Source organism: Euprymna scolopes, chromosome 46 (assembly GCF_053919585.1).
Source record: "Euprymna scolopes isolate OS-2025 chromosome 46, ASM5391958v1, whole genome shotgun sequence".
In the NCBI taxonomy this organism is placed as follows: domain Eukaryota; kingdom Metazoa; phylum Mollusca; class Cephalopoda; order Sepiida; family Sepiolidae; genus Euprymna; species Euprymna scolopes.
In genome coordinates this window covers 21,034,190-21,060,753 of record NC_136527.1, presented here as the reverse complement: position 1 = coordinate 21,060,753, position 26,564 = coordinate 21,034,190, and the positions used below count along the sequence as shown (strand labels likewise).

At 34.7% G+C, this 26,564-nt stretch overlaps 1 protein-coding gene across 1 annotated transcript; it reads left to right on the top strand.

Annotated features, from left to right (window-relative positions):
* The first annotated feature begins 382 nt into the window (after positions 1-382).
* LOC145270597 (uncharacterized) lies at positions 383-26,561 on the top strand. The gene is made up of 2 exons (XM_080126226.1): positions 383-578; positions 24,847-26,561. The coding sequence occupies exon 2, from the start codon at positions 24,856-24,858 to the stop codon at positions 25,723-25,725; it is 870 nt and encodes a 289-aa protein (XP_079982352.1). The 5' UTR covers positions 383-578; positions 24,847-24,855; the 3' UTR covers positions 25,726-26,561.
* The last annotated feature ends 3 nt before the right edge of the window (positions 26,562-26,564 follow it).

The window sequence follows — 26,564 nt, the reverse complement described above, 5'->3', positions numbered from 1 at the left end:
AAAAAGATGGCCGCCAATGAATACAATGCATAATACAACTTTTTATATCTCGATAACTACATATTTCTGAAAAATTTGAATGCAATTTCCGTATTCAGCATGGTCGAAAACCTTTAAAAGTCGTCATTTAGAAGAACGAGGTGGAGGTGGACCTAATTTAAAACTTTACCCGTATAGTAATACAAACCCAACGTTCTATACTTTCACCTAATTATCTAATAAACACAAGATAACATGAAACTTGAATTTAACTTGAAAATCATATCTGCGCAAAATAAGACGGTCTGTATTCTGCAAAAAAATCAAATCAATACCATAATATTTCCAGCAGTCACGCGTACGTACGTACGAACGGAAGTATTGATCGTCTTCTATTGCATTGTGGGTAATAACGATTATTCCGATGTCCGCCATGACACCATCTTATTATCACGTCTTCTGAACATCCTACGATCTGCTCGACATATTATAAATAAACAAACGAAAAAAGTTAACCAAGTCATAGAAAGAGGTTTCATTGTAAATCCTTAATATCCTCGTGTTTTTTCCCCAACAAGAAAAGATTTCAACCACGAAATGTAAGTATAATTTCCCACTCTCCCCCCCCCCCCAACTCATTGTTTTTCTATTTTCATAAATTAATTTCCTGGCCATTCCGTTTTTTTGATAACGCGTTAATATTTTTTTTTTTAATCTAACGTCAAGTAGATAATCGTTTATTCGACGCTTCTACACTATTGGGACGAGATTTCTGAAATCGTAAAAACTGAATTTCACATGAAAACAATGGTGTCTACGTATTCTTCGTATTTTTTAGCTGATTATATCCCAAAATTACGAAATCGATAATTATTTATTACAGAAAATAAAAAATAGAATTTGATGAAAAACGGTCGTAAGACATAGGAGAGTTCAAAAAAGGGGAGGTAATTTGCCAGATTTGCCGATTAGTTGTATAAATATTCTCGAACCAGATAGGGACACTTAAAGGTCGACACCGGTATCTAGCAAAAGTTTTTTTTTTTTTTTTTTTTTCACAAATTTTAAATGGGTAAAATATAATCACATAATTATTGAAAATGTAATCATGTGATTAAATTTAATTAAAATTAACGGGTCTGTTTTACTGTACACATAGATTCGAAAAAGTTGTCACAAAACAAATATAGAACAAATAAATATTATCAAAGGCAAGATAAGTTACTCTTCTACCTAACTGGATATGTTTTTAGTGTTTATATTTAATGTAACATGTTTATTCAGCTCGAAAAACATACAGTGTTTACCGATGTATTGGAAAATTCAAAATGGCGCCCGACTCTCTCTTTGAGGCGGTAAGTTTGGGAGAATGAATTATAAATAAAGAACCAGACAAAATACTGTTAGAAACTCACTCAATATATGACATAGGCTGACATATATTCGGCGTGTTTTTAACAGTATTTTGACTGTTTTTTTGTAAATAATAACGTTATTATTTCAGCACGGATCAATAAGTGCACTAGTACCAAAAAACTAGGCACCGCCAAAACGGGGGGGGGGTCAGGTAAGTACTTTTTGACGGACCGTCTTTTTAAAAATCTACCAAACATCAGGTAATTATCCAATCAATACGAAATTTTCAGCGATTATTAAGAGAAGAATGAACTTTATAACAGTGTACTTATTTTTCATAAACGATATTTATATATATATATTTTTGCTTACAAAACCCTCCCTTGTTTTGAGAGGGTTCCAAATATGCTTAAAATAATCATCTGAAACTGAACAAAACATATTATGTTGTTGTAAGGGACGGGATTATAGATTAAAAAAAAATAAAAACTTGTTTGCATACCTTATTTTGATGTCTGAATATCAGAACTTCGATTGTGTTTAATTATCCCACTTTTGAGTTTTGAAGTGTGAAATTCGGAGAATATGTTAAGTAAAATAATTAATTTAAGTTAAGCAAAACAAAAAAATGTTTTTTAATATTTATACGAAAAAAGCCATTTTAAAATCTTTGATGAATAAATTAACAATTTCTTTTTAGCGAGCCGAATAATGCATGACCATTATTAAACAGGCCATGCTTTGAAGAATTGATACAAAAAAAAAAAAAAAAAATTCGATAAATATTGTGCCCTTTGTGTTAAAAATATCATTATTTTTTCAATCAAGTTTGGAAATGTTTGCCGCCTTTCGACTACGGTGGACCAAACACGCTGAAATAATTATTTTTATTCTGCTTTAAATTGCCCCCCCCTCCCCATTTTGGAGAGCCTGGTCCCCACACACATACACATTAAAAACCAAACTCATACAAATGGTCACCCATCTGGTACTGGCCAGCCTCAGCGTTAATAATACATTGAAATTTTTGTCACTGAAAAATAAGTTTTTTTTTGGCTTTTTGGTCTTCCGTAGTTTGCTTTTTATCAAGTACAAATGTAAACAGTAATCAAATCGACTCAAAGTAACTGGTTGCCTATATGAATGTGGAATTATTTGAAATCCAGGTACTTATATTATAATATTTTTGCATATTCTCATAGAAAATCACCCTAAATCTTAGTTAGACAAGAAATAAACAAATTAATTCTTTCAAAAACCTATTTTTTTTAACTAATTGTATATGTTTTTTGTGCAAAACAAAAAACGCCAATTGTTAACTTTTGGGGAAAATTTAACATTTTAAAATTTAATTAAAAATAGTAGAAAAAGTTTTACATTATTCTGCTTTCTATATGATAAAATTCAGGGTTTTATCTTTCTGGAAAAAAAAAGTTATTCAGAAATAATGGATTTTAATAAATGTAATTTCGTTTTAAAAAACAATAACAACTTGATTTTTCGGCCATTTTTGGCGGTGCCTTTTTAAACAAAAATAAAAAAAATTAAAAGAAAATTGTTTTTCTTTATTTTAAGTCATTTCTGTATGTGATTAAAGTAGGAAAAAATAACAACGTTCAATTTTTCGATTTTTCGGCCATTTTTTAATAAATGTAATTTCGTTTTAAAAAACAACAACTTGATTTTTCGGCCATTTTTGGCGGTGCCTACAAAAAACCATATACAAATAGTGCGGTACCATCTGCCATTGTATGCATCCGAGAACAAAATCTACTGTAAAATTAAACAAAAATTTTGTGCTTATGCATTTTTGGTACCACGCTATTTTTAAATATTTTTTTCAGGTTAAATTAAAATTTCACAATATTTTTTTTTCTTAATTGTAAGGTCGAAGCACAAAATAGTTACAAAAAACACCCTCCATGTTAAGAATGGCTTTCAAAATAATAACATTATTATTTTAGCACAGTACAAAAAAATACATAAGTACCCAAAATTTTATTTTTATTGTTCGATGTTTTTAATGTTAAATTATAAAATAAAATTTATTTAATCATTTTAAAACTTCACCTTGCATTATTCGTTAAACATGTTTTTTTTTTGTTTTTTATTGCATTTTCACCCCAAACAAGGCACGTTGCCACTTTGATGTAGGTGGCTATTATCAGGAACATAAGCTATAGGGGTGCTATGTAGGGAGTTGGGCAGCAAGATATTTGTTCACGTTACGCTTGAACCCCTGCATGTCAGTACAGTTGGGGAAGCAGGGACCCGGAAGGAGATTCCAAAGTCTAGTGGTTCTGGGGAAGAAACTACTGGAGTAGAAGGCTCTCTTACATCTAGGGATCTCCACTGTGAAGGGGTGGGATTTAGCTGCTTATTGGTTTTGTTGGGGGGTATTTGCATCGAGGGGGGTACAAGTGCTTGCAGTTCATCAGAGCATTCACCATTAAAATACTTGTAGAACAGGCAGAGGGATGCAACATTTCATCGATGGGACAGAGGCTGAAGTTTAGATTACAGATCAGGGCCTATCAGGTTGGCGACTCTCTTTTGAACCTTGTCTAGGAGCGAGAGACTAGTAGCAGATGCACCAGCTCAAATATGACAACAATACTCGATACATGGGCGAATGGTTGCCTTATAGAGGTACAGGATACTTTCGGACGTCAGTAGCTTTCTAGCACGGTAGAGAGAACCTACCTTCTTTGCAGCAGTCCTGGCAATACTCTCAATGTAATTTTTCCAACTCGTGTTTCCTGTGAACGTTAGGCCGAGGAGTTTAAAAGACATACTTTCAGATCATGAATCTCTGGCCATTACTATTGCTGGTAGAGAAGGTTTCTTGTAATTATTGGTTAATTCAAATTAAATTTAAATAACATGATGATCAATAATTATGCGATCATATTTTACGCATTTAAAGTTGGTGAAACGTTAAAAAACCTGCTCGATACCAGTGTTTGTCTTTTAAGAGTCCCTTTAAGTGATTACCTCGTTTGAGGATATTTATACAACTAAACGGCAAATCTGCCAGTAATTTTCTTCTTTGATTTAAACAAGACTAGTGAGGGGGGGGTACCCAGCATTGCCCGGGTGTTTGGAGGTGTGTGTGTGTTGCGAGGGGGGAGGTAGATCAAAACAACCCTGTTTAAAAAACAAAAAAAAAAAACGTGGCCGGGTGTTTGTAGGTGTAAAAGAAAAAAAAAAGTTTTAGTAGAAAGGTAGGATTGAACCCCGAACCTTTGACGCGGAGGTGGAAAGGAAATGGAAAAAAACCTGCAACCTAATCATCTCAACCACGGAAATGGATAAATTGATAACTGTGTTAAGTTGACATTTATAAAGCTAAATTAACAGATGCGAGAACGTTAAGTCGTGTGATGTTTGTTCTAGTTTTACGCTGGAAGCCAGTTTCTATTTTCCCCGCTATGCGGCGATCCAAAAATATCTTGAAAATAGCTTATAAAGTAGGGTAAATTAAAGATAGCTGCGACCAGAGTTCCTTAGTCGTAGATATTATTATTTAGACAGCATATAAAAAGTTTTAAGAAGGAGCGAGCCAACCGAAAATCACGCCAAAAAAAAAAGCCTTTTGTAGATATACACAAAAAGCAAACACACATACATACACACATTTTCGCTTTTATATATATAGATGGCGGCAATTTTTCACCTGCTAACATGATTAAAGTTGTTTTTTTTTTAATGATTAATATTCAGGTAATTTCGACTGCATAATTTGGAAGCTAGCATTTGTAACTTATTAGAATTGACAAAAAAAATCAGTTGAACCATCGTTTTTTATCTGAAAACTTTATTTATCGACTACAAAATCCTGTCCCAATTCTGTAGAAGTACCTTGTTTTGTTTTTTTTCTCTTTTTTTATTGTACGTGTCTCTGTGTTTCACTTTGAATATTTTTAGATACTTATGTTTTGTGAGAATTTTAAATTGTTTGACTTACCGAGGGTGGGGCGGTAGGGAAGAAAGGAATGCTGGTAGCTGTGGCCAACACGGCCGGTGGTCCGTTAAGCAAAGAAACTGGGTGCCTATTCCTTACAAGTTAAATAGATATTCCAGTCACACGTGAATCTCGCTGAAGAGGGTTTGGATATATAAAAGGAGTGGCCGCTCTACGGTTGTTGTTGTCTTTCAGACAGACTACACTTTGACCATCGTGAATCATCTGTTACTTTTACAAGGAAAGACTGCTTGTAAGCAACGTCGACATTTCATTGCAAGACTTTTTAAAATTTTTTTTATTACATTTTCACCTCAAACAAGGCAAATTGCCACTTTGGTGTAGGGGGCTACTATCAGGGGCAGCAACTACTGGGTACTATGTAGCGATTTGGGCAGCAAGATGTCGGTTCACATTACACTTGAACTTCTGCATGTCAGTACTGTTGGGGAAGCAGGGACCTGGAATGGAATTCCAGAGTCTAGCGGTTCTGGGGAAGAAACTATTGGAGTAAAAAGATCTTTTACATCTAGGGATCTCTACAGTGTGGGGGTGGGATTTAGCAGCCTGTCAGGTTTGTCGAGGGTGCTCACGTCGTGGGGGCACAAGTGATTGCAGTTTGTCAGAGCATTCACCACTAAAATACTTGTAGAAAAGGCAGAGGGATGCAACATTTCGTCAATGGGACAGCGGCTGAAGCTTAGATGCCAGTTCAGGGCCTATCAGATTTGTGACTCTCTTTTGAACCCTGAAGACTTCAAACATCTTTTCTTCCCCCCCCCCCACTCTTCGGTTAGCTAATTCCGACAGTTCACTTTATATGAACGAAATTGGGGTAATGTCACTAAATAAGGATTGTGGGTGATATGAGAAAAATTAGGCATTAAAAATGTTTTTTTTTATCTTTAACATTATTACATGAGGAGTCACGCGTGAATTTCGCTGAAGAGGGTTTGGATATATAAAAGGAGTGGCCGCTCTACGGTTGTTGTTGTCTTTCAGACAGACTACACTTCGACCATCGTGAATCATCTGTTACTTTTACAAGGAAAGACTGCTTGTAAGCAACGTCGACATTTCCTTGCAAGACTTCAAACGTCTTTTCTCCCTCCCCCTACTCTTCGGTTAGCTAATTCCGACAGTTCACTTTATATGAACGAAATTGGGGTAATGTCACTAAATAGGGATTGTGGGTGATATGAAAAAAATTAGTCATTAAAAATGTTTTTTATCTTAAACATTATTACATGAGGAGTCACGCGTGAATGTCGCTGAAGAGGGTTTGGATATATAAAAGGAGTGGCCGCTCTACGATTGTTGTTGTCTTTCAGACAGACTACACTTCGACCATCGTGAATCATCTGTTACTTTTACAAGGAAAGACTGCTTGTAAGCAACGTCGACATTTCCTTGCAAGACTTCAAACGTCTTTTCTCCCTCCCCCCTACTCTTCGGTTAGCTAATTCCGACAGTTCACTTTATATGAACGAAATTGGGGTAATGTCACTAAATAGGGATTGTGGGTGATATGAAAAAAATTGGGCATTAAAAATGTTTTTTTTTATCTTAAACATTATTACATGAGGAGTCACGCGTGAATTTCGCTGAAGAGGGTTTGGATATATAAAAGGAGTGGCCGCTCTACGGTTGTTGTTGTCTTTCAGACAGACTACACTTCGACCATCGTGAATCATCTGTTACTTTTACAAGGAAAGACTGCTTGTAAGCAACGTCGACATTTCCTTGCAAGACTTCAAACGTCTTTTCTCCCTCCCCCTACTCTTCGGTTAGCTAATTCCGACAGTTCACTTTATATGAACGAAATTGGGGTAATGTCACTAAATAGGGATTGTGGGTGATATGAAAAGAATTGGGCATTAAAAATGTTTTTTTTTATCTTAAACATTATTACATGAGGAGTCACGCGTGAATTTCGCTGAAGAGGGTTTGAATATATAAAAGGAGTGGCCGCTCTACGGTTGTTGTTGTCTTTCAGACAGACTACACTTCGACCATCGTGAATCATCTGTTACTTTTACAAGGAAAGACTGCTTGTAAGCAACGTCGACATTTCCTTGCAAGACTTCAAACGTCTTTTCTCCCTCCCCCTACTCTTCGGTTAGCTAATTCCGACAGTTCACTTTATATGAACGAAATTGGAGTAATGTCACTAAATAGGGTTTGTGGGTGATATGAAAAAAATTAGTCATTAAAAATGTTTTTTTATCTTAAACATTATTACATGAGGAGTCACGCGTGAATTTTGCTGAAGAGGGTTTGGATATATAAAAGGAGTGGCCGCTCTACGGTTGTTGTTGTCTTTCAGACAGACTACACTTTGACCATCGTGAATCATCTGTTACTTTTACAAGGAAAGACTGCTTGTAAGCAACGTCGACATTTCCTTGCAAGACTTCAAACGTCTTTTCTCCCTCCCCCCTACTCTTCGGTTAGCTAATTCCGACAGTTCACTTTATATGAACGAAATTGGAGTAATGTCACTAAATAGGGTTTGTGGGTGACATGAATAAAATTAGGCATTAAAAATGTTTTTTTATCTTAAACATTATTACATGAGGAGTCACGCGTGAATTTTGCTGAAGAGGGTTTGGATATATAAAAGGAGTGGCCGCTCTACGGTTGTTGTTGTCTTTCAGACAGACTACACTTTGACCATCGTGAATCATCTGTTACTTTTACAAGGAAAGACTGCTTGTAAGCAACGTCGACATTTCCTTGCAAGACTTCAAACGTCTTTTCTCCCTCCCCCCTACTCTTCGGTTAGCTAATTCCGACAGTTCACTTTATATGAACGAAATTGGAGTAATGTCACTAAATAGGGTTTGTGGGTGACATGAAAAAAATTAGGCATTAAAAATGTTTTTTTATCTTAAACATTATTACATGAGGAGTCACGCGTGAATTTTGCTGAAGAGGGTTTGGATATATAAAAGGAGTGGCCGCTCTACGGTTGTTGTTGTCTTTCAGACAGACTACACTTTGACCATCGTGAATCATCTGTTACTTTTACAAGGAAAGACTGCTTGTAAGCAACGTCGACATTTCCTTGCAAGACTTCAAACGTCTTTTCTCCCTCCCCCCTACTCTTCGGTTAGCTAATTCCGACAGTTCACTTTATATGAACGAAATTGGGGTAATGTCACTAAATAGGGTTTGTGGGTGACATGAAAAAAATTAGGCATTAAAAATGTTTTTTTATCTTAAACATTATTACATGAGTAAATAAATTTTTACATGAAATGACTCATTTTTAATGACTAATTTTTTTCATGTCACCCACAATCCCTATTTAGTGACATTACTCCAATTTCGTTCATATAAAGTGAACTGTCGGAATTAGCTAACCGAAGAGTAGGGGGGGGGGAGAAAAGACGTTTGAAGTCTTGCAAGGAAATGTCGACGTTGCTTACAAGCAGTCTTTCCTTGTAAAAGTAACAGATGATTCACGATGGTCGAAGTGTAGTCTGTCTGAAAGACAACAACAACCGTAGAGCGGCCACTCCTTTTATATATCCAAACCCTCTTCAGCGAAATTCACGCGTGACTCCTCATGTAATAATGTTTAAGATAAAAAAAAACATTTTTAATGCCCAATTTTTTTCATATCACCCACAATCCCTATTTAGTGACATTACCCCAATTTCGTTCATATAAAGTGAACTGTCGGAATTAGCTAACCGAAGAGTAGGGGGGGGGAGAAAAGACGTTTGAAGTCTTGCAAGGAAATGTCGACGTTGCTTACAAGCAGTCTTTCCTTGTAAAAGTAACAGATGATTCACGATGGTCGAAGTGTAGTCTGTCTGAAAGACAACAACAATCGTAGAGCGGCCACTCCTTTTATATATCCAAACCCTCTTCAGCGAAATTCACGCGTGACTCCTCATGTAATAATGTTTAAGATAAAAAAAAACATTTTTAATGCCCAATTTTTTTCATATCACCCACAATCCCTATTTAGTGACATTACCCCAATTTCGTTCATATAAAGTGAACTGTCGGAATTAGCTAACCGAAGAGTAGGGGGGAGGGAAGAAAAGATGTTTGAAGTCTTCAGGGTTCAAAAGAGAGTCGCAAATCTGATAGGCCCTGAACTGGCATCTAAGCTTCAGCCGCTGTCCCATCGACGAAATGTTGCATCTTTCGCCTTTTCTACAAGTATTTTAGTGGTGAATGCTCTGACAAACTGCAATCACTTGTGCCCCCACGACGTGTTAAAAATTCAATAATATTTGTCCACTCACGTAGGTTGGATGTGACAACATTTGCACAGAATCGACTAATGGGTTATAAAAACACCCCTATCGTCGGCAAGTGTGGTTGGTCTTTTTGTTTAGTCCAGTTATACGTTTCGTAGTTACTTTTACAAGGACGATCTGTTGTTTTAAGCAACGAGGCAATTCATTGCAACTCCAGTTAACCGAGAAAGAAGGCATGAAGGATTCACCACGCAAGGCAAGAGTTTCATTGTTTTTTCCTTCTACATAGCAAAAGGTTTGAAAATGCTTGGTCGACTGATTTTATAATAGTGTTTCTTTGTTGTTCACTCATGTGGGTTGGATGTGACAACATTTGCATAGAATCGACTAGTGGGTATAAAAACACCCCCTATCGTATATTGTTGGTTGGTCTGTTTGTTTTAGTCTAGCATCCTGTTTCATAGTTACTGTTACAAAGACGATCTGTCGTTGTAAGCAACGAGGCAATTCGTTGCAACTACTGTTGACCAAGAAAAGGCGTGAAAGGTTCACCACATAAGGTAAAGGTTTCATTGTTTTTTTCCTTCTATGTCGAGTTCTTATTTAACCGGTTGAGTTGTAGAAACGCCCCCCCCCCTTTTAGTCGGTTAAAATCCGACACTTTGCAATGAATCGCAAAAGAATAGACGACCCTGTTACTCGAAGGGGACTAGAGAGAAGACTGTGGTAGAATTCTGTGTGGCAGTCGTTCAAGCAAATGCTTGGTCGACTGATTTTATAATAGTGTTTGTTTTTTGTCCACTCATGTGGGTTGGATGTGACAACATTTGCATAGAATCGACTAGTGGGTTATAAAAACACCCCTATCGTCGGCAAGTGTGGTTGGTCTTTTTGTTTAGTCCAGTTATACGTTTCGTAGTTACTTTTACAAGGACGATCTACCATTGTAAGCAATGAGGCAATTCATTAAAACTCCAGTTAATCGAGAAAAGCTGTGAAGGATTCACCACGCAAGGCAAGAGTTTCATTGTTTTTTCTTCTACGTAGACTTCAGGTTTAACACGTTGAGTTGCAGAAATGCCTCCCCCCTCCCACTTTAGTCAGTTAAAAATCCGATAATATTTGATTTTTTGACCACTTTTTCGAATCAATGTGTATACATAGGTACAGGCAAAATGAATGCCGATGCTCAAAATGTATAAATATTTTGACCCCTCCCTTTACTTAAAAATTCACCAAAAATCAGGAAATTAACCAATTTTAATGAAATTTTCAGTATTTATCAAATAATGATCTCAGAATATAATGAACTAATTATTTTTATTTAAATCTTAGTGGAAATGTATTATTTTGTTTAAACAAAAAATACCTTTACTAAAGTTATGGTTTTCAGTAGTAAATAAAAAACGCAAAACTTTATTTTTGCTTTTTTATATTTAAATATTTGAAAGTGGTCGACTGATTTTATAATAGTGTTTGTTTGTTGTCCACTCACATAGGTTGGATGTGACAACATTTGCATAGAATCGACTAGTGGATTATAAAAACACCCCCTATCATCGGCAAGTGTTATTGGTCTTTTTGTTTAGTCCAGTTATACATTTCGTAGTTACTTTTACTAGGACGATCTGTCGTTGTAAGCAACGAGGTAATTCATTACAACTCCGGTTAATTGAGAAAAGCCGTGAAGGATTCACCATGCAAGGTAAGAGTTTCATTATTTTTTTTTTTCTTCTACGTCGAGTTCAGGTTTAAGATGTTGATTTACAGAAATGTCTGTCCCCCCCTCCCAATTTAGTCCGACTTTTCATTTCATAAGCATAAAGCATCCTTTTATACAACTTTTAAACGATTCTTATTTTAAATAATATTGTTTTGGCACTTCTGCATATCAGTGAGATGAGGCGAATGTGTGTATTTTAGTTTCAGTAGCTGCCGACAGGTGTCGCTTGTCAGCCAAAGAACAGAGGGTTGATAACTCTTTCTTTTCTAAAAGTGCATGCAGACTAAAATTGTATTTTTATACAATCTTTCTGTTCAAAAAAAAATTATTCTTAAACCTCTATAAATGTTTTATGTTTTTAAATTATATTTTCTTACATTTTTATACAACCTTATCGTAAAAAATAAATAAAAAACAAATAATTCTAAAAACAATCTATAAATGTTTTATGTTTTAAATTATATTTTGTTACATTTTTATACAATCTTACCATGAATAAAAAACAAATAAATAATTCTAAAAAGAATCTATAAATGTTTTATGTTTTTAAATTGTATGAAAATGTAACAAAATATAATCTTACCGTAAATAAAAACAAATAATTCTAAAAACAATCTATAAATGTTTTATGTTTTTAAATTATATTTTGTTACATTTTTATACAATCTTACCGTAAATAAAAACAAATAATTCTAAAAACAATCTATAAATGTTTTATATTTTTATCATATTTTTCATTTTATTTTCAATTATGAATCACTCATTGAAAAAAATTATATTAATACATTAAAATTATATTTTATATATGTTTTATTCAATAAATGTTTCAATTTTCATATTTTTTTGTTATTTATTTTGTTACTAGAGGGGGGGGGTACCCGATGTTGCACGAGTGTTTTTGGGTGTGTGTGGTCAATCGAGGGTTGGGGGTGTTAATGAAAATGTAAGAATAAGCGAAGTAAAAAAAAAACGTTAAAAAATCTGAAAACACGTGAAAAATGGCTTCAATAACCCTGCTTCAATATTAAAATTAAAAAAATAAAAAATAAAAAAGCATCTCACACCACGATTCGAACCCAAAACCTTTAGATAATGACCCAACGCTCTAACCAACTGAGCTAAGATGATGTCCACTAAATTGTTGCTTTCTCAAATATTTAAAACAAATCGGGTTACAATGTCATATGACGCATGCGTAGAAACGGAATCGTCATGAGAGGATGGTTTTTGCTGGCCAACCCCTGTAGAAAACTGATAATTTTAGGGTGAAAGAATTAACGTTTTTGGCCAATTTTTCAATATTTGTCGGGCGAAGGTTGGAAGTTTAAAATGATACCAATCTGGCAAGAATCCGTGACCCGTGTGGAAAGTTTTTGTGAGACATAAAAACACACAAACATACATACATACACACATTTTCGCTTTCATATATATAGATTATATATTTTTACATTATCGTAAACATTTGTTTATATTTGAGGTTCACATAATGGCCGCTAGATATCAGTTCACATTCTAAGAACAGGGGTCAATAACTCATCTCTGTTGCTAATATGTAACTGTCATGCAGAAGTGTGTATTTTTTTATAATTTAGAATGACATAATGGGCAGAAATCAGAAGCTCACAGTATTAATGCTGGAGTCTCTCAGGGGTCCATCCTGGGCCCAACTCTTTTCCTGATCTACATTAATGATCTTCCAAATCACATCCTTACATCATTCGTAGACACTTATGCTGATGACACTACTATCTATGGTAGCATATCTAAGACCGTAAACAACCAAGTTCTCTTTGATTCGCTCTCCTCTGATCTTGAGCAAGTGATACAATGGGGAAAGAGGTGGCTTGTTACTTTTAATGCATCTAAAACCAAGTTTTTATCTTTACATCATCAACGCTCTGATCCCCATCTGGCATCAATTGAAATGGATGGCTCTCGTCTTTGGGAGGCCTCATGTTTTGATATGCTTCTAGGCTTGACCTTTACTCCTGATCTTAAATGGAACACATACATTAAATCCGTTGCCAAGGCTGCTGGAAAAATGGTGGGATCCTTCTATTGATCCAGTAGATATCTCACTGTTGATGCAATTCTCTATCTATATAAGAGCCAGGTACGTCCAAGGATGAAGTACTGTTGCCACATTTGAGCAGGAGCTGCTAGAAAGGCCTTATCCTGCCTTGATAGAGTTCAAATCAAAATAGACTTTGTAGCCTGGTAGGAGATGTCCATTTCTCTTCCCTGCAACCTCCTTCTCACAGAAGAGATGTTGCGAGTTTGTCTCTGCTTTATTGTTATTTTCATGGCAAGTGCTCACATGAGCTCCAATCTATGGTAACACTCGTCTAGCTGAAAACTAGATTGGACCATAGATTGGAGCTCTGCTGAGCTCCAATCTATGGTCCCCCCTCACCAAACTTTAAAAAAAAACACCCGTCTAGCAGAAAACACTATCAATAATTCCCCCACTCTTTATCTGTGCCTAAACCTAAATGTAGATTCCATGAGCAAACTGCACACCTATGGAATTGTCTTCCGTTTTCCTGCTTTCCAGCTGACTACAATATGGTTGTCTTCAAGTCTAACGTAAACAAGTTTTTGATGAGCCGTTCCATATAAGTTAACAAATTTACCAAATTTCCATTACTAATGATAACTATATTGTCCAATTGACTACTGTACACTCTTTAACCCTTATCCCCGAGTAGCCTCTTGGCCTTGATAAGTGGTGATGCCTATGTAAAAAAAAAAAGAAATTATTTTTTGAAATCTATATATCTATAAAAACAGAGATATGTGTGCCACAGACGATTTCTGATTGGTTAATCCAATAATCACATCTCCTAAAAAACTGGTTCCTACGCTCTTACCTTTACCATAAAATATTATGGCTTTATTTATTGTCCATCTTGGAAGGGTTTAATTTTTTCATAACTTGTTATTTACAAATTAAAAAAATACGAAACTTATATACGAAACTAAACTACACGAAATCAAACGCTCCTACAAACTTATTAGTACTACTAGCAAACACGCGCACACACACACGTTCACTACCGTCACGTTGTTATGGCAACCAAACCCGCTGACTTACATAATCAGTAAACACACACAGTAAATGTGATTTTCTTCATTTTCTCATTTCACTCGTGGTCTTAAATTCATTTCGGGTTTGTATTACTGTACACATAGATTCGAATAAGTTGCCAAAAAACAAATATATAACAAATAAATGTTATCAAAAGCAAGATAAGTTACTTTTCTACCTAACTGGATATACATTATTTTCCCCATCCTTCTGTTCATCGTACATTTTTTACTCCCAAACTTAAACATGGTGGGTGCATGGAATTCATTTACCAATACAAAAGAAATGATAAGTAAATAAATCCATAAATAAATATTATAAAAGGTTTATTTTAATACTTGCAAGGATGCGGAGGAAAATGACTGAAGGGGGAGGGGAATAAAATAAAAACATTTTGGAAACAGATTAAGGTTGAAAGAATTGCTTTGCACAGAAAGAAATTAATGAAAAAAGAATAAAATTAAATTTCTTTTCCTTCTTGATTTTTTTTTTTAGTTTTTTATGAAAAAGGAAGTCAAAATTAAGACTATAAAAAAACAATTTTTATTAAGAGCGAACCTCAGTCGTCAGGTCTGTAAAAAAAAAAAAGACGTGGAATAATCAAGAAATGTTTTCTAATACAAATTTTTTTTACTTATGTGTTCATTTGTCTCTTTGAAGTTCGTTTGTTTAATATATCGGTTTGCAATATCACTTTGTCATTCTGTCAGACTCAAATGTTAAATCCATATATCTATAAAAGTGAAAGTGTGTGTGTGTGTGTCTGTGTACATTTCCCTACGAAATAACTCTGTCAATTTTTAGTCTACAGACTCGAAATTATACAGGGTACTGAGATTTGGAAAAATCTATGTGATCGGTTTTTAGCCAGAAATTTGGCGATTAAGGGGTCAAAGTTCAACGATTTGAGCTTTGAGAACTCTAGCAAACTTCTCCGACAATTTTGGGTCTACACCCTTGAAATTTTAGATATAGGTTCTGTGGACATGGATCTAACTTAATAACTTGATTTGAGGCCAAAACAATAAATTTTCAGGGGTCATAATAGGGGTCAAAGTTTAAAAAATTACCCCTTTTTTTGTTCAACACACACCTCCAAACACCCAGGCAACGCCGGGCACCCATGCTAGTTTTACATAAAAGAGTAAATTAGTCTACGGTACAGAATAGTTAACAAAGATGTTAAGAATTAGTTCCTAAATAATAATATCATTCAGAAACCCACTGAGAGATTTTAGTTATTCAAATTCAGGTCCATAACCTCCATAAATATTTTTATTTTAGTTTATTGTTTTTTTTTATTTCAATTTTTATGGGTAATTTCTCTTGTCAGGGGTGTAAGATTAAATTATGCTCAAGTATATGCACATCTATGTAAATAAATATATCCACTTATATTTATTGCCATCATGACAGGATGACCCGTTTTGACGATTTTTTCATGATTAAATGTGGGAAATGATAGAAAAAAAATCAATTTAATGGGTCAGCTGATCTATTAAATTGATATTTTTTTCATTAATAAAATTTTAAAAGGAAAAACAAAAAGAAATGATAGAAAAAAAATCAATTTAATGGGGAGGTCAGCTGACCGGTTTTGCCCTCACTTTTCATAAGTTGGATTGAGGGATTTACTTTTTGTTTTTCCTTTTAAAATTTTATTAATAAAATCCAGTGAAATGGGAGATGATATGTTTAAAATAAATTAGGAGGTGATACATAAAAAAAGCGATATCTGTGAAAGTGTCTGTTTGTGTGTCTGTCTGTGTACATTTCCCTATGCAATAACTCTGCCAATTTTCAGTCTACAGACTCAAAATTTGATATACAGGGTAGTGAGATTTGGTAAAATCTTTGTAATAGGTTTTCGGCAAGAAATTTGGCGGTTAAGGGGTCAAAGTTCAACGATTTGACCTTTGAGAACTCTATCAAACTCCTCTGCCAATTTTGGGTATAAACACTTGAAACTTTAGATATAGGTTCCTTGAACATGGATTTAACTTAAGAACTTGATTTGAGCCCAAAACAATAAATGTTAAGGGGTCATAATAGGGGTTAAAGTTTTAAAATATTGACCTCAGCAGTCTCTACCAAATTATTCAGACACTTTCTGGTCTAAACATTTGAAATTTTACATCTATATATATAAAAGCCAAACGTCTGTGTGTATGTATGTATGTTTGTTTGTAACGCTAAAACTTTTGAAAGACGGAACCAAACTTGACAAATTTGGTATCATATTGAAGCCCCATCACCCGGATGACAAATATCGAAATTTCACGTCAAACGGACCACTAGAAGTTGGTCAACTGATCAGTTATCTTCGAGGGGGGCCCCCAAAAAACCTGTCATTATCTATATATATAAAAGACAAATGTTTGTTTGTAACGCTAAAACTTGAGATGAAAGATTCCTCTCCCCTAAGAATAAAACATATGTTCAATATCTGCTTTTGTTTTTTCATTGTTTATACGGTCCCGAGCAACGCCGGGTAGCCCTGCTAGTTTTACATAAAGGGTATTCAGAAATAGGGCAAGCTTTTTAATCGGTGTAGGTCGAAAATTTGAGCTACCAATATATAAATGTATGTATGTTTGCATGTCTGCCTAAAACTTTTGACAGAGACGACGGATTTTCACAAGATTAGTATTATTTTGAAGCTCAACCTTTCTAACGACAAATATAAAAAAATTGGCTAAAACATTAATTTCTTTGTCCTAAACTGAGCACATTTCTAGAGGGAGGGGGTTGCTTTTTTGCCGATATTTTCAAAAGTCTTTTTGATTGTCTAGCCTTAATTTACACCTACGTCACTTCCAGCTTGACGGTGGTCATAACAGCAAAGACGTCACGTTTTTTTCACATTCTTTTCCTTCTTCACAGTACGGGTTCGAGCCTGCCTTCCTACTACCACTTTTTTTTTTTTTTTTTTTGCTCATCACACACCTCCAAATACCCGGGCAATGCCGGGCACCCATGCTAGTGATGTATATATAAAAAAAGGATACACTATATCTCTAAAATACTCAAAGGTGTTATCATACATTTCCGTATTTTAGACATATAGTGTATCCCATTTTTTTTAAAAATAGATTATATCTTTTTTTTTTTTAATGTACTATATCTTTTATTTTTTTTTAAATATTGCCTGCCATTTTTATTTTAAATGTATCACCTCCCATTTTATTTTAAACGTGTCACCTCCCATTTTATTTTAAACGTGTAACCTCCCATTTTATTTTAAAGGTGTCACCTCCCATTTTATTTTAAACGTGTCGTCTCCCATTTTATTTTAAACATATCGCCTCCCATTTTATTTTAAAGGTGTCGACTCCCGTTTTATTTTAAAGAGGTCGCCTCCCATTTTATTTTAAAGGGGTCGTCTCCCATTTTATTTTAAACATATCGCCTCCCATTTTATTTTAAACATATCGCCTCCCATTTTATTTTAAAGGTGTCTACTCCCATTTTATTTTAAAGGTGTCTACTCCCATTTTATTTTAAAGGTGTCGACTCCTGTTTTATTTTAAAGGTGTCGCTTCCCGTTTTATTTTAAAGGTGTCGCCTCCCGTTTTATTTTAAAGGTGTCGACTCCCGTTTTATTTTACAGGGGTCGCCTCCCGTTTTATTTAAAAGGTGTAGCCTCCCGTTTTATTTTAAAGGTGTCGACTCCCGTTTTATTTTAAAGGTGTCGACTCCCGTTTTATTTTAAAGGTGTCGCCTCCCGTTTTATTTTACAGGGGTCGCCTCCCGTTTTATTTTAAAGGTGTCGCCTCCCGTTTTATTTAAAAGGTGTCGACTCCCGTTTTATTTTAAAGGTGTCGACTCCCGTTTTATTTTAAAGGTGTCGACTCCCGTTTTATTTTAAAGGTGTCGACTCCTGTTTTATTTTACAGGGGTCGCCTCCCGTTTTATTTTAAAGGTGTCGCCTCCCGTTTTATTTTAAAGGTGTCGCCTCACATTTTATTTAAAAGGTGTCGCCTCCCATTTTATTTAAAAGGGGTCGCCACCCGTTTTATTTAAAAGGTGTCGCCTCCCATTTTATTTAAAAGGTGTCGCCTCCCATTTTATTTAAAAGGGGTCGCCTCCCGTTTTATTTAAAAGGGGTCGCCTCCCGTTTTATTTAAAAGAGGTCGCCTCCCGTTTTATTTAAAAGGGGTCGCCTCCCGTTTTATTTTAAAGGTGTCAACTCCCATTTTTTTGTAAACATGTCACCTATATCACATACTATACTATGTCACATATATATGTATAAGAATAAAATAAAAATACCAGCGATGGTTGACATTATTTTGTTTTGAAAAAAAGAAAAAACCGAATGTATTTATGAAATAATCAACGTTTTGTCCCTATTGCAGAGGACATCTTCAGGATATTAAAAGGAAAAATGCAAAAAAAAGAAAATGATCATAGACCATACGAAAATGAAAAGAAAATAGTGTTAGAATCCTACCCATATATCGGGAAGGATTACACGCACATATATTTTTCCTTCCCAACATTCGTTTTTTTCTTTTTTCAAAATATATATATATATATATATATAACTACTTCATTTATTCGCATAAATTTAATATACGAAGGTATAGATTTATGCGTAAACTTTAAGTATTTACTTCAAAAGTGCTCAATACGTAGGTAGAGCTAGTTAGTAATTTATAAAATATATATGGCGATTAAGCTACACTGAATATTCTGCGTTTCATCCAACTATAGGATTCGTCAGGCTTATGCGCATAAGCCTGACGAATCCTATAGCTGGATGAAACGCAGAATATTCAGTGTAGCTTAATCGCCATATATATTTTATAAATTACTATATATATATATATATATATATATATATATGTATAATCACACCAATCTTTTCTCTCCATTCCCCGCTACGATCTTCACACCCCCACCTCTGTTCTACTATATAAACCCCCTTCCCCTTCTAACTAATTCCTTGACCTTAAACGACCCTCTTTTCTTAACAGAAACCGAATCCTCAGAATTAACATCTTCTCATAAGAACTCAAATTTTTGTACATCACCATTCATGGCGAATTCTCTATTCAAAATTTGAAAAGGTGTTCAACCTTTTCAGTTTTTGTACCATACTTTTCTTGCCTGATGATATCTAATATGATTGAAACAGTCTGCACGTCGTAGCAAGATATGGCTGTTTACATAAATAAATATATATATATATATATATATATATATATATATATATACTGGCAGACCGTCCGGTGTTCCTATTTCTATTTACAGTGCCTCCCCACGGGACAGATTTAGACACAGGATCGTTTTTTAATGTGGAGAAAAGGAACAAAAATAAAAATTGTCTCAGTCGTGAAGGATTTCTCCTCTACTGACAGAGAACAAGAAATTGAAGTGTAGCATCTGAAGAACAGATACTATACTTTGACCGCCTGGTGTTACTCAGTCATAAAATATGCATAGATATTTTAATTTATTGAAATAAACTGAGACATACGCATGTGAGTATTATGTTTTTTCTAAGCAGTTCACTTTTTATGAGTTTCTGGACGTCACTGGTAGGAAAGCCAGGGGGATGCCTTTACTTAAATTAGTAAAAAGACAAACAAACATTGAAAAGAACAGGACGAAGGGAATTTTTCAAGTCGGTTAAAATACATGTAGAGATGATGTCCGTTCGAAAATCGAAAATATTATAATCTAGGAAGTATAAGGAAACTTGTCAATAAATATAACCTCATCAAGAACCCTGGCAAAAAAAGTCTTTCTCGGACATACAAAAACATGCGCGGCTCTTTTGTCTTTGATATATATATAGACTAGCAGGGGTGGCAAGCATTACCTGAGTGTTTGGAGGTGTGTACTGAGCTGAAAAAAAGTGGTAGTAGGCAGGGAGGCTTGAACCCGTGACGTGAAGGCGGAAAAGAAAGTAAAAGAAAACCTGACGTCTTACCGCTACTCCATGACGCGGCAGGAAGTGAAAACGTTCAAATTTATCGATGCCATTCAAAAAGTTGACTTGCAGAAATGAATAGTTACGTGAAGGAGTTCATGCATATTTAAATTTGAGTTCAGCACCATGCAAAACTACTAAATAGACATACACAGAAAATGACTAAGTTCAACATTTGCCCCCCCCCTTCCCCTATTTAGCCCCAAAAGTACTCAGAGACGTCAAATTCTGGTGAAAATGAACAAACGGTGCAATTTTAGGCCTTGACATATGTAAATTTGAGTTCTGCACCATGCAAAAAAGAAATGACTAAGTCCATCATTTGACCCCTCCACCCCATTTAGCCCCAAAAGTCCCCAAGGCCTTAACATATTCAAATTTGAGTTCAGCACCATGCAAAACTGCTAAATAGACATACATAGAAAATTTTGGACAAATATGGTAAAATAGTCCCAAAAATGGAGTGTTTTGATTAGCATAAGGCATTCCTAAGGGGGCAACCAGAGTTTTTCCAGAAAAAGGTTCTGTTACTTTTTTACTCATATCATGTTCAATGTTTGTGCAAAATTTTCAAAAATTCCAAGGCCCTAGTTATTGAGCAAATTGCGGAAAGACGGACGGACAGACAAACGTGAATTTACAGGTCTGCTCTCCTTATTCGTAAATTTGAGTTCTGCACCATGCAAAAAAAAAAAAAAAAAAAGAAATGACTAAGTCCATCATTCCCTTTCCCCCAATTAGCCACAAAAGTCCCCAAATCTTTAACATATTTAAATTTGAGTTCAGCACCATGCAAAACTACTAAATAGACATACACAGAAAATTTTGGACAAATATGGTAAACTAGTCCCAAAAATGAAATGTTTTTAATAGCCCTAAAAGAGCCCCTACGGTACACTCAAGAATTATCGTGAAGTATAGACAAACAAAATTATATAGAAATCAGTTAGTTACAATTTTTCAGAAAGTTTTATAAAAATCCAACGGAAACCAAAACTTAAGAATAATTCTTGGTAAAATTATTTATGACAAAAGTGAAAGTACAAATATATCTATATATTAATACGGTAGTGTGTGTGTATGTGTGTGTTATTTCCTGTGTCACCCTTACACCCAGGTCGTTTAATTGTTATGTACTACATGAGGAAAACTTGGAAACTTCCAATCAACAGTTGGATCGTTCTTTAGCCGACACTATGTCAAAATATGTGGGAGGAGTAAGGGTAAACCCCGCCCCTTACCCATATATAGAGACTCCGCCTATACTCCACAAGAGATCTCTTGCGTGTTTGCTTGGCTAAGTATACATAGATTGTAGTTAAAAAGCTATTAATCATACACATAAAAATCGTCTTCTACTTAATAAGATAAAGTCGTTTTTTCCTTATTTCGTTGGCTATTTAAAATCAAAACTTTTATATACTAATCTGTCCCATCCCACCAGCCACTTAGATATATTCGCCACCCGTGTTTCCATAAAATATGCAATCTATTTTATAAGCACAAATATGTCAATTTTAGCCGTTTAAACCTGAAAGGACCTCCTAGATATAAAAATATGCGATCAAATACAATTTATTAGATATAAACATTTATCTGCGACATATCATATATTTATTATAGGATAATTTAATTGCAAAGTGAAATGAACAACTAATGTCCATCTGCAATAAAATAGTATGAGCAGCTCAATTCTGTTACTTTTTTAGTCATATCATGTTTAATGTTTGTGCAAAATTTCAAAAAATTCCAAAGCATAGTTATTGAAAAAAGTGCGGACAGACGAGCGGACAACGGTGAATATACAGGTCCACGTTCAAATTTAGCGATGCCATTCAAAAAGTTGACTTGCAAAAATGAATAGTTAAGTGAAGGAGTTCATGTAGGTGCAGAAATGAACATCTGGCTGCAGGCCAGTTAAGCTTCCCGCTTTCTGTCGGTTTTATTATTTGTTTCCCCAAGATGGATTGACATCTTTGATTCGGTAAAATTTGGTAAAATTAGGTGAGAAGAGAATAAAAGCAAATTATAAAAAAAAAATAAAAAAAACATTATTGCATTATTCTTTTGTAAATTGTTGGTCCCCCGACAAAAGGAGGTTGGATCTGTAAATTCACCCTTGTCTGTTCGTCCATCTGCACTTTTCTCAATAACTACGCCTTGGAATTTAAAAAAAAATTTTGCACAAACATTAAGCATGATATGAGTAAAAAAGTAACGGATTTAACTAACTGATTTTTATGATAACTAAGTTCACCCCCCTCCCATTTAGCCCTAAAAGTCCCCAAGAAACGTCAAATCCTGGTGAAAATGAACAAGTGGTGTAGTTTTAGGCTTTTAACATATGTAAATTTGAGTTTTGCACCATGCAAAAAAAGAAATGACTAAGTCCATCATTTGCCCCCCCCCATTAAGACCCAAAAGTCCCCAAGGCCTTAACATATTTAAATTTGAGTTCAGCACCATGCAAAACTGCTAAATAGACATACACAGAAAATTTTGGACAAATATGGTAATGTTATATAGGGGGGTTCATTGAGAGAGTCTTATTGAGAGATAGTCTTAGGTAGAGAGTGATGCTTAGGAGTCTTATTACAGTGAGGGATGTTGTAAAACTCAGAGAGAGAAGTTGTATAAGTTGTTGTACGAGAGACTTAGAGAGATATTGTTCATGTTATAAGAGATTCTTATATATTAAAATGTTCATTCCTAAATTGTGTTGAATGGAAGAAGAAGAAAGCTCTTAGAGTGAAGGGATATAGTGTTCAGACAGACAGGAGAGATTCTTATATATTAAATGTTCATTCTTTGTTTGTGTAGATTAGAAGAAGAAGCTCTTGGAGTGATGACATAGTGTTCACTGTTCGGACATTGTGTAGACAAGATGATGTTGAGACGTGTATGTAAAGACATATATTAACACAAATACATAATACAATTGGACTTTACCTTTCTGTAGGAATCATAAGACACAAGACGAGCTTTACAAAAACATAATGGTTTATTCTTCACACGGCCGTGTTCCATCACCAAGAATTCAAAGTCTCACATTTTTCCTTGAAGTGACATCTCGCTTCCAGACGTCTGACTCCCTCTGAGTTTTCTCACTGACTGTCTTCTAACTCAAGTTTTTTTCTATTCCTAGAACTTTCTATTTTTCCGTGACGTTATACACATGTTAAAACATGTGCATTCTTTCACGTGTTATGGACATACGTGTCCAAAACTTTTCCTATTTCTACAAAAGGAATTTTAACCTATATTCAATATGTTAAAAACATTATCTTATAAGCTGCATTCTTTCAATTTAAAATTTCATAACAAACTTGAGAGTTAACATTCTTTCCTTAAAATATTTATCTATATTCTAAACAAATGTTTGTTTTACATTTTTAAATTCTCACATGTAATCTATTTCTAAACTAGATTACGAGGTTCGAATTTCGCCTATGCTCTTTCATTTTCATTTTAAACTAAATTCTCCATTTTTATACTTACATGAAAAGGGGACAGCCCTTATCATGTAACAGTAAAATAGTTCCAAAAATGGAGTGTTTTTATTAGCCCTAAGGGCCCCTGGGGCACACCCAGGAGTTTTTGCGAAGTATAGACAAACAAAATTATGTAGAAATCAGTTAGTTACAACTTTTCAGAAAGTTTTATAAAAATCCAAGACATCAATTTTTTTTATAAGCACAAATATGTCAATTTTAGCCGTTTTAACCCGAAAGGCACCCCTAGGGTGCAATAGGAGGTTTCCCGGAAAATCAATTCTGTTACTTTTTTACTCATATGATGTTTAATATTTGTGCAAAATTTCCAAAAAATTCCAAAGCATAGTTATTGAGAAAAGTGCGGACAGACGAGCGGACGAAGGTGAATATACAGGTCCACCCTCCTTTTGTCAGGGGACAAAAAACAATATAGTTTAAGTATTAGATATATATATATATATATATATATGTAATATATATATGTTGTGTCACGGGAAATGGATGTTTTTAAAATGCTCCTTGGTCTCTTTGAGTAAGGGATAGGGAGTGAGGAAGGTGATCTTGAAACCTGCTTAAGGTGCCGTTCAGTTTATTATTTGTTTATCGTTTATGTTAAATTTTGTTTTAGTTAAAAATTTCATAATGGCATAGTCTAGTAAATGTTTTTATGTACATTATAAAATTTTTATTGAAATATTCTGAGTTTTTTTTCCTTTAATTTCCCGTGACTCACCCTGTACGATAGTTAAGTCTGTAATCTATGATTATCGATGGAAAAAATTGAAAAAACACATTTGGGGTGTGGCACTCATGTCCTCCATTTTTTTTTCTTTTTTTTTTTTAATTTCTTTATGGATAAAAAGAATGGTTGGGCTAACAGAATCGAAACCATATTTCTGTATGCTGCATGGATTTTCCTTTTCAGATGAACCTGCACTAAATCGACTCATAAAATGTATAGCAATAATATACTGAATTTTCCCATAGCACAGAAATACTAAAAAAAATCTAGTTTACGTGCATAAATTTATATTCAATTATATTTTTTTTTATTAATTTCCGTTAACAATTTACTTTTTTACAGATAAAAAAAATGGCTGGCCTCATAGAAGGGAAACCATATTTCTGTATGCTGTGTGGATCTTCATTTTCGGACGAGGCTACACTGAATCAACACGTGTGTAAACACAAACCTTTTTCCTGCGACACCTGTGGGTCTTCGTTTGCTGTGAAATCAACGTTAATAAATCACCTGCGTGTACACAGTGGAGAGAAACCATTCCGATGTGAGGTTTGTGAATCTTCGTTTTCACAACGAGGTCACTTGACGCGTCACATGCGTATGCACACGGGCGAGAGACCATTTAGCTGCGAGGTGTGCGGATGTTCATTTCCCGTCAAGTATAATCTAACAAAACACATGCGGGTACATAGTGGCGAACGACCGTACTCATGCAGCGTTTGTGCGTTTTCATTTTCCGACAAATCAAGTTTAACGATTCACATGCGTATTCATACTGGCGAGCGTCCGTATACGTGCGAGATTTGCTCGTCTACATTTGTCATCAAATCACATTTGAATAAACACATGTCTGTCCACACCGGCGAGAAGCCATTTACCTGTGAAACGTGTGGATCTTCTTTTACTCGACAAGCGCATTTGAGGGATCATGTGCGTGTACACACCGGAGAGAAACCATATTCGTGTGGAATCTGCGGATCTTGTTTCTCTCATAAATTAAGTTTGAACATTCACATGCGTCTACACACTGGGGAAAATCCATTTCCCTGCGAAATATGTGGATCTTCGTTCTCCCAGCAATCCGCCTTAAAAAATCATATGCACATACACACCCAGAAGAAACCCTTTCCTTGTGATATTTGTGAGTCTTCGTTTGCTGTGAAATCACATTTGACTAAACACAAACGTATACACACTGCAAAACAGAAACAGGAATCTTAGGGAGATATCAATCATGCCAGTTATTATAGGTGCCATAGAGCTTATGAAGAAGAACCTGAAGTCCTACCTAACTAATATTCCTGGTGAACCAAGTGCAAAAAAGATCCCAACAATTGCACTTAAGGGAACAACGAGGATATTAAAAAGAGCTCTCGGTTGGTTTCAATAAAAAGCAGGGGAATGTTGGCAGCTGGTTTGGCTGCCTCATACCCAGCATTATAATCTTCAAAGGAAGAAAATGAAAAAAAAAACTAAATCATTCAGATATTGTAATGTTAATTAAATTTTTTTTAAATTTATTCACAGGAAAAATGGATATATACTAGTGATTGGACAATTTCAATATTTTTCCTGGTTCCACTTTTTATGGATCTCTAAATATTTAACTACAAAGGTGTTATTTATCCTAATTATTGTAAAAACACATGTTAACACGCTAAAGAACAAGGCTTGACATTACGATTTGTTCACGTGAAAAAAGTGGAAAAGTGCAGAAAGTCCAAAATAAAAGCAACAAGAAGAAAAAAATTAGAAATAAAACGTATCGTTCAAAATTTCTTAAGTTGAAACCTGCAATGGTTATCTTCCTTTATTGCTAAATATTCTATCGTGGCTACAGAGTTATAAACGAGCAGTACATTGCTGCATTACTCTGAATTAGTTGAGGAAACCTATATCCTCCTACCCTAGTTCATAACAATTTATCTTTTTTTATTTATTCTTGTATTTCTACAAATAATCAATTTTTTTTACTGTTCTTATAATTGACGTTTATTTTTTTATTTTCTGTTTAAACTGTACAACTGTCAAACACAAAATTTAATTAAAAGTAAAAACAG